This window comes from Phaseolus vulgaris, chromosome 3, assembly GCF_000499845.2.
Source record: "Phaseolus vulgaris cultivar G19833 chromosome 3, P. vulgaris v2.0, whole genome shotgun sequence".
Classification (NCBI taxonomy): domain Eukaryota; kingdom Viridiplantae; phylum Streptophyta; class Magnoliopsida; order Fabales; family Fabaceae; genus Phaseolus; species Phaseolus vulgaris.
Window position 1 is genome coordinate 47,815,906 of NC_023757.2, and position 9,616 is coordinate 47,825,521.

General features: G+C 29.3%; 1 protein-coding gene across 1 annotated transcript; it reads left to right on the forward strand.

The window, feature by feature from the left end:
- The first annotated feature begins 78 nt into the window (after positions 1-78).
- Positions 79-3,628, forward strand: LOC137808292 (transcription factor SPATULA-like). Its single transcript, XM_068609324.1, has 7 exons — positions 79-544; positions 655-762; positions 1,258-1,323; positions 1,407-1,472; positions 2,752-3,066; positions 3,155-3,233; positions 3,324-3,628. Exons 1-7 carry the CDS (start codon positions 125-127, stop codon positions 3,479-3,481), a joined length of 1,212 nt encoding a protein of 403 aa, XP_068465425.1. The 5' UTR covers positions 79-124; the 3' UTR covers positions 3,482-3,628.
- The last annotated feature ends 5,988 nt before the right edge of the window (positions 3,629-9,616 follow it).

The following is a 9,616-nucleotide window of genomic DNA, read 5'->3' on the forward strand; positions in this document are numbered from 1 at the left end:
AGGGGTTCCGTAACGGAGTTTGTGATGGTGAAAGTGGGTTGGAGATAATAGGTGGTATGGCGCGTGGCAGTGTGGGTAGTGTCAGCGAACCATACTTTTGATCCAAACCAGTTCACAATTCCCCATGTCATACGTCATTTCCTTCGTTTCTTTTCCATCGGTTTCTCAAACTAGCCACCTCCATTTCCATTACATTACCCACATTACATTAACAAACACAAACATAAACACCTGCCTCTGCAACCAACTCCCAATCCCCAACAGTCAAAAGAGAAAACTCCTAACGCTCCTTTCACCTTTTTCTCTTCTCTCCTACCTTCAACCAAAACAATACAATCTCTTCTCTTCTTCCTCCTCTTCCACACACCACCAAATCTCCCTTCCTCCCTCCATCTCCATGCTTCGCTTCTGCACCTCCAAAACTGCACAACAAAATGCACTACAAGATGGGATCTCCGCCTACAACCCTTCTTCTGCTGCCAACGTCTCTTCTTCCTCGGTGCCACTTAATAATGAAACCGATGAGTACGACTGCGAGAGTGAGGTGCTGCTTCCACTTTCTCATATTACTCATTTTATATTATAATTATTATAGGTTTTGTGGTGTGCTGTGTGTGGCTGTTATGTATTATTATATATATTTTCTGAATATAGGAGGGTGAGGCGTTGGTAGATGAGGTTCCAATTCCACCGAAGTGTTTTCGTTCTGGGAGTTCATCCAAAAGAAGCAGAGCTGCGGAAGTTCATAACTTGTCTGAAAAGGTTTGAATTTTCTCCTTTCGTGGCAGGTACGTAATTACGTTGTGAAGTGGGGCAGCTGCACTACACCTGCATTGCACCCACTGAGATGAAAAACATCTTCACATATTTTTTTAAAGCCAGTGTGAAATAAAACAGAGAAAATTTATAATTTGTATCCTGAGGTGGCAACCTGCTTGATCTAATGCTCGACCAAGGATTTATGAATATATATTTCATTAATTTAGTCTCCGAATCTGTCAAGGTCACAGCAGTTTTTTCCTGTCGATTTTGTAAAGAAGTTAGTTTCCAAATTTGGTCAATGTCACAAAGAAAGAACTAGTTTGGCATGAATTTGCTAGATTCGGGTGAATGCAACTGCAGCTCCAATAAAATAATCTGGTTCTGCCCCTGAATGATGATCTATTTTTGTGTGTTTGGGTTTTTGTTTTTTTTTTTCATGGTTGAGTAATTTTCATTTCTGGCTTTTATGTCTGGTGCGTGGTTTGTTGAGAGCAGAGGAGGAGAAGTAAGATCAATGAGAAATTGAAGGCTTTGCAAAATCTAATTCCAAATTCTAACAAGGTACACTGGTTTCTTCTACATTGTTTGATTAGCGAGCTACACGATTCATTGTTCTTTGACTGTGGAGGACTGTTGTGTGGCAGACTGATAAGGCTTCAATGCTTGATGAAGCTATTGAATACCTTAAACAACTTCAGCTGCAAGTACAGGTCTGTGTCTCTTTCTGTGTCTTTCATTATTACTCCAATTCCTTTTGGAGGCGTAATTAATTCTTGAGCATCCTTTCTTAGATTGCAATTACATGAAGTTAGAAATAATGAGTAATAATGTCTTAGTTATTTATTTTTATAAGAAACTTTGGATACTACATATAATTGCAAGGATTAGTATCCACAATATTTTAAACATTTGAATTTTGAGGTATGTCTGCAGTAACAGTCTGGCCACTAGTGTGTTCTTTGTCAGTGCTACTCTAGCATGAATTATAAGAACTTTCGGAAAGGACTTTTATGCAATTTGGTGAAGATAGCTTTAATAACATCCTTAAAAGAACTGAAGAAATTGGGATGCTTTAATTACTGGACACATACTAAAATTGTCACTATAAATTAGCTTCACAATAACTAACACAGTTAAAATAAGCCTATAGATTTTTTTCTCTATCATATCCTCCAAATTTCAAAAAAACTTATATATATGTCCCAATTCTTTTTTTGAAATATAAATAAATAATATAAATATATTTATTTTTGAAATTTTAGTGCTCGCAATTTTTTTTTTCAAGCTCACCAGCAAGAACAAGTTTCTGGTTTAGGAGAGGAAATATTCCATGGATTTGGTAATGAACAATATTTGTGGGCTTAATTTCAAGCTTGACTAATAATACCCTTAAGAAGTTTGGTTCAAGGTCTCTCAACATTGAAGTACACGTTATTTTCCATATGACAGGTACTTACGGGTATGTGATACAAACACTGATATAGGGTAATTTCTTTAAATTTAGGATACGATACATCATGATACATTAACAAAACATTATAAAATATTTTAATAATTATAGAATATTTATAAGTAAAGGGACATTGATATATTTTTTTTCATTAATTTATGTTACGATACCAAATTTACAAAACAAACATTTGTGATCATAACAAAAAATTTATGCTTGTTATGTTTGGTTCTGCAACCTTGCTATAATATGCTCTGCTCTGCGATCAGAGTATTGAACAATCATAAAATACAGTTTATTTAGTACAAGTTGATACTTTGTTTATTGAACTAAACATCAATTTGTGAATAACACTATATTATGTTGCGTTGCATACAACATGCATCAGGAAATACTTCAATTATATTCATGATACGTATCCCCTTTTACCAAAACCCACTGTTTATGTGCTGAGTCTTAAATTTTGAGCATGTTAAAGGGAAAGGAAAAGGAGAAATAGTGCTCAGCTTATTTCTAATATGGTTTTTTGCTAATACCAGATGCTGTCAATGAGAAATAGGTTGAGTTTGCATCCTATGTTCTTTCCAGAAGGTTTGCAACCCCCGCAACTGCCTCAGATGAGAATGGATCCAAGTGAAGAAAACAGGTCTATCCCTTCAAACACTACTGCTACTCTGCCTATCCAACAAGAAAACCCCATGCCCTATTCATCCACTCTGCCTAACAAACAAATTGTGGCAGATCAACCATCCATGTCCGCTGCATCATATTTATTCAACTCTGAAACTTCTTTTAGGCTGGAATCTCATATTCCTGAAAATATAAGATCATTTCAACTCAGAAGTTTTTCTGAGGTTAGCTCACTTTTTAGTTACATATGCCTAGTTAAGAGTATAACAATATTCATTTTTTACACTTTTCCCCTTTTAAATTATAAAACAGATGTGCAGAGAAGACATATTGCAGCACCAACTTTTAAATGCAAACCATTCAGATACCAATCCATTAGGTTGTTCTCAAGGTGATCATTATTTCTTTCTGGAGAAATTATTTAATTGGGAAATAACTATCTCACACTAATTGAACTCTTCCCTCCTTAAACTTGAATCAGGCACGTTGGCTACAGCATCAATTTCCTTTGATATGCAAAAATCTGCAGTTAAAGACAACAGCTCTTTGGAAAACTGCATCCCTGGAAGTGATCAGTCTGGACTGGTGTTGAGAAATAGTGAGCCCAACATTATTCTGACCCAGCGGTTAATTGGGTGATTGGAATGTTATGAGCTACAAAAAATGTTTGCTTCAAATCTTAAATGTCTTTATGTTGTTTAACTGAGATTTTGTAAGACTGCAGATGGGGGACAAAGCGCCCCAATCATAATTGGTAACAAGACTGAAAAATCAGATTTTTTTTTATTTGAAGTTTGTCAGAATTTCATTGAAATTTGAATAGAATCCCAAAATAGAGTATTAATATCAAGTTACGACTACAAATTGTATTAGGTGAAAATATGTTTGTTGTACTATTTATTATTATTAAAACATTTCAATTTAAGGTTGTATTAACTTATTTATATATAAATTGTATTTGATGAAAATATCTTTATTATAAATTTTTTTATTATTCAAACATTTCAATATTAAGGTTGTTAAGCCATTTGTTAATATAATTTTGTTTTGTTTCTGGTGGTCATGCTGTGAGTCATTCTAATGTGTTTATGAATTTTAATAATAATATTTATGAACTTCATCTATACTCTATTGAGAATTTTAAATAAATGCACCAGATCATCTCACAAACATAATGTCAGAAAATTTCATGATTAGAAAAAACAACTCTTACATAAAAGTGATTCAAATATTTTAGCTGATCCTAACATGAATTTATACTAAAGACTTCTAAAAACATTTGAGATAAACATAAACATAAGATTTTAACATAAAAATCGAAATTTTTACACTATAAAACACTTCATGCATCTTTATTAGAAAAAAATTTAAGTTATACCCTGCATAAATTACAATTCTTTATTTATTTATTAATATATTAATAATATTTCATACATTTCTTTTCCTGCAAGAGTTAAAAATCTAGTATTTCACGAGCAACGTTAACAGAAAAAGAAACATGCACACAAAATCCTTTTTGGGTTCCAATTGGAATTTCGATGCGTATATGCCGGTTAATTTCTTCCTTCTTGTAGATAGCCAACTAAGAAATTTGGAATTTGTGGAAGGATATCTCAAACCAAAATCATTGATGTTAATTACGAGAAATAATCTATTATTTTTTTAGAAGGATTTTCAATATCCATCCAAACTATTTATTAAAGCATCTTCCGTGTATAATCTTAACTTATTACTTGATAAAAAGTAATTATTTCTCATAAAAATGAAATGGATCTGTGTGAAGAATTTAATTTTTATTGTTATTGTTTCTATAAAGAACGGTATTCAATAATAAAGAATTGGAAAAAATTTAATATTTAATTCAATTATTAATTTCTTTTAATTGCCATAAATGTAAGTAAAAATTTAAATACATATAAGAATTACTTAAAGTAAAACTTAAAAAATTTAAGATGAATTACTTAAGAAAAAATAATATTCTATTTGTTGATATTATTTTTATGATTTAATATAATGTATGTCTATCATGTAATTTTTGCCTTTAATTTATACATGATCCCATCATGTCCAATCCACCTTAAAATCTATAGGTGTAAAAGTGGTTTGGACTCTGTGGGTTGTTAACCCGTCTTTATTTAAGATAACAAATTAATTTTTTATTCCGTTAATTCATATTAATTTCATCCGTCTAATCTACTAATATGTTGGGTTGCAGGTGAACAACATGTCAGTCTGTCTGTCCTTTTTTATTTATGGTGTTTTTTAGGAGGAATGTCATGCTTTTAGAATTAAAATTGGTGGTTGTCAATAAAATATATGAAACTTTATATATATTAGTTTATTTATATATCATTTGATTCATAGGATTATTATTGATATTATTATTTATATCAGTTCAATCAAAGACTTGGTCATGAGTTACATTTAAGTCACCGTTTGCGAATTTTTCATTTTTTGATTGGTGCATATATCCGTTGGGTTGTATGAGGATGATTTTATGATGTATTCATTCATGCAGTTTGACTGTTTCCCATAAATGTCTTCCTCTGGATTAGCTAAAAGAGTTCTGTTTTGACAGACTTTGGAGTAAGACTTGTGATGAAGATTATGGGTGAGTTCTTGTACAAGGGTTGAATCATCCCTAAAGTGATTCATATTTATTTATTACTTATTGTCGATAAAAAAATTTGATATTTATTAGGTATTAATTCTTGTTTGATTATAATATTAAAGTTTGATTCAATTTTATTATTGTTCCTTGTATTTTTATTGTCCAAAAAATTATATCAATTGTTATAACCAAATAAATTGTCCCAAATTAAACAAAACTGCTACAATATAGAGATTTTTTTTTAAAAAAAAGATTTAAAAGTAACGGGTTAATACAGGACAATCTTATTACACACTTGAGAAAGCTCTTTAAAATCTTGGTAAACTTAATTGGATGATTTGTTTTAGTTGATTAAGAAGAGCGTAAAATAACTTATTTAAACTCCAATCAGTTGGTCAAAACATTTAATATAATAGCCAAAATCAGCATATTAAAGCCACTTAACAAAATTATGTTAAGGTCTTCAAAAATAACACGAATCAACCGATTAAATTGGTTTGACAACAAAGTCAAACTTTTTCAAATCATTTTCAAAATACATGAGGTGTAAAACAACCGGTTGAATCGACATTTCAACGGGTTGAATTTTCACTTTTTTTGTAAAAAACACATATTTTCCAAAAGGATTAAAATCAAACAATTTTAGATCATTACATGGATTAACAAATTTAAATACATTTAGACACGCAACCAACAATAAATATTTTCATACATTTCATTTGGATTTAGAGACATCAAAACACTTTCTTCAACAATTTGTTTATTTATAATATACGAATAATCAATTTCAATTTATAAACATAAACGGATCATAATTCAATCTGTTCCACTTTTAACAACGAATCTAACGAAAATAAGTTGGACTAACTGTTTTATCATTCCTAATAAAATTGGGGATATATTTGGACATAGAAGAGTATAGAATCATCTAGAAAATAGAGTTACTTTTTATTTTTAAAAAAGTGCAAACATATCATAAGTGGCTCTCATCATTAATTGATACAGGGTTTAAATCCCGAAAATAAAATTTCAATAAACTAAACTGAAAGAAAAATAACATTCTTATATCTCACAAAATAACTATTGACTTTTCCAAGTTATGAGTTTGTTATTATTATTACTTTTTATTATTTTGCACAATAATACCTATAAGTTGATTATATATTTTTATTTTCTTTTGATAAAAAAATAACTTTAATTAATATAAATTGTTGAATTACTAAATATTATTTAATATTAAAATATATGTTTTGCATTTGAATAAAAAAGTTAAACTCAATAAATTTTTAAAAAAGTAATAAATATAACTTTAATTAAAAATAAGTGAACATATTGTTTTTAATCTAAACCATTTCTCATATCCAAACATTGTTCAAATTCATCTCTTGAAAGGCACAAAGAAGAATTTGGTGGTGCTGTGTCTATGCAATACAAAGTCTACACTAACCTAGAATTCTGAATTAAAAAAGGAACAAGAAAAATATAAAAGAAGGATATAATCAATGTACTAGACTATAAGAAATTCAGAAGAAACAACAAAAAGTCTACAAAGTTGAGTCTATCTTTTGGTCTTCTTTTATGCAAATCTTTTTCAAGTCTAGTCCTAATTGTTTGTCTTTATTTTCCAATCTCTGTAAAGTTGAAAAAGAAAACCACTCATTTAACTTTTCTGTTGTTCGTCTATTCAACTGTCTTCTTGTTTGGAAGTCCCAATCCCTAAGAAACATTGCTCATAGCCTCATTCAATGCAACTTTTTATTTTCTTTTCTTTTCAACTTATTTGTGGAAAATTCTCTTCTTACCATAAAATTAGTGAAAAACATGTTTACGTGAAGAATGGTTTCAAAGTTTTCTACAGCTAGTATCCGTGCACCACGGGTAACAAAGAACCCATTCTCGAGGGTTGAAAAATGGCTTCAACTATATTACTTGTTTGAAGTTCAAATTTAAATTTATATTGTTTAAATGAATTCATTTATGATTTTTTTTTCAAAATATATTTATTCTTATTTATTTGATAATCCTAGAAGCCATGTTAACAATAGAATAACCATCTTACTTTCCCGTTTAAATTTTTTAAAATATTTTTTATGCGCTAAAATAAGTGATTTTTTAGAGAAACTGTATGGGATTACAACTTCACATTTAGGAATTAATTTTTCGTTCTTACAATTTAAAAAATATTATAAAAATTATTCTATTCAAACATTTTCTACCTAAACGTTATTAGAATGAATACGTTAAAAAAGAAAGTAGAGTGTCCAATGGAAAACGCGTAAAATTGAAATAAATTATCATATAAATAGTTTATAATCTTCAGTTATAAAAATCTTTAACAATAATTAAAAATGGACTAAAATAAATAAAATTCAAAACTATCGATTAAAAAATTAATTTCAAATTAAAAAGTAGAAAAGGTGATCTTAACTAAATTTAAAAATATTAATTATATTTAATATTTTTTAAAGAATAATTTATTCTTATTTTGATTACTTACGTGATATCTTTTCTATCTGAACAAATCTGTGTCATTATTTAGTTTACTAATTGTTGAGTATTTGCGAACATATATATATATATATATATATATATGAATGTTTGTAGATATTTTTTTAATTTAAATAAATTTATTTAAAAGTAATTGTTTGAGATATAAACTTAGATAAAAAAAAACTAATGTTAAAGTATAATTTAAATAAAATTACATGATAAAATATTAGTGTAAATAAATTTAATTTTTTAAAAACAAATTTAAATAAATTAGATCATAAAGTATAATTTTTAAAAATTAATATTTTTAGAAACAACTTCAATTTCATAGGTCTAGATAAAAAATAAGCACACATATAATTAAGGTTTAATATATTTTTTCTTCAATATTTATTGAGTGTATTCAATGTGATCCGTCAATTTGTTTTGTTCTTAGTTCAGTCATATTTTAGTTAAAAGAAGTTAATGTGATCCTTTATGTTAATTTCATTGTAATGACTAACGACAAAGCGAGATGTGGTATTAATGTGACATTTTCAGGTTAGTTTGATATTGTGTGATCTCTGTAGTTATTTACTAAGGTGAAAAGTATATTATGTTGGAAAAATCGAAGTAAAAAGTACAATTTACATATATGATTTTTTATTGGTTAAATGTTTGCGAGATTTGAAGACATATTTTTGGATAGTGTAGTAGTGAACTGTAGTTTCATTGTTATTGGTTCGAGTAGTTGACTAGTTTGGAATTTGGTTTCTAAGGTTAATACTACTTTGTGATTTTTTTATTGTTGTTGTGTTTGGTTTAGGACTTAATTATTGCATTAAAATATTGTTTTGATGAGGTTTTGGTTGTTTTAAGTATTTAACTGTGTAGTTTCTTTTTAATTTGATTGCACTTTGTGAGTTGATTAAGATTTTATGTCCCACCATGTGCTTGTCTATGGACTACAAGTTCTTTGTTAGTGCATATGTTGTTGTTAAATTTGTTTGTAATATATGTGGTTTATGTGTGCATATCCACATTTGATAAAGTTGTATATATTTATTGGTTACTTGAGGAATTTTTGAAGTTGTAGTTCACCTTGGAGGAATTTATAAATATTGAGAGAGTAAAATATGTTGGTTCGACATCTACATAGTCATGTGATCAAAATAAATAAAGATATTTTGATATGTTTGGGGTTCTAAAGGGAATGTAATATTTTACAGTGAATGAATTCTGGTATTTGATTGGTTGGTGTGTATTGAAAGATAGGTTGTACTTGATGAAAACCATGCAATTAATATGGTGAGCATTGCAAGGCAAAATGATGAAGTACATTTGGTTGTGGTACATATGGTTTCTAGACCTGAGGTAGTAGAAGATATGTTGGAATATAGGTCTAATTAGGATAATGGGCTTGGATGTGGTAACATAACTATATAAAGTGTGTAGAGTAATGACACTAAGTTTGGGAATGCGGTCAATGAGGAGACTAAGAATGAGGTTGCGACTGAGAATGTTGTGCAAAAGTGGTTGTGATGAAAAAGGGCAAGGGGGATGTGGAGGCTAATGACCCTGTTGTAGGTGATGTGAATTTAGGTGATGTGGATTTAATAAATGTGCAGTATGGTGATGGATGTGTTGGTAATGTGGGTTTAGTGGGTATGGAGTTAGGTGATGTCAAATAGAGT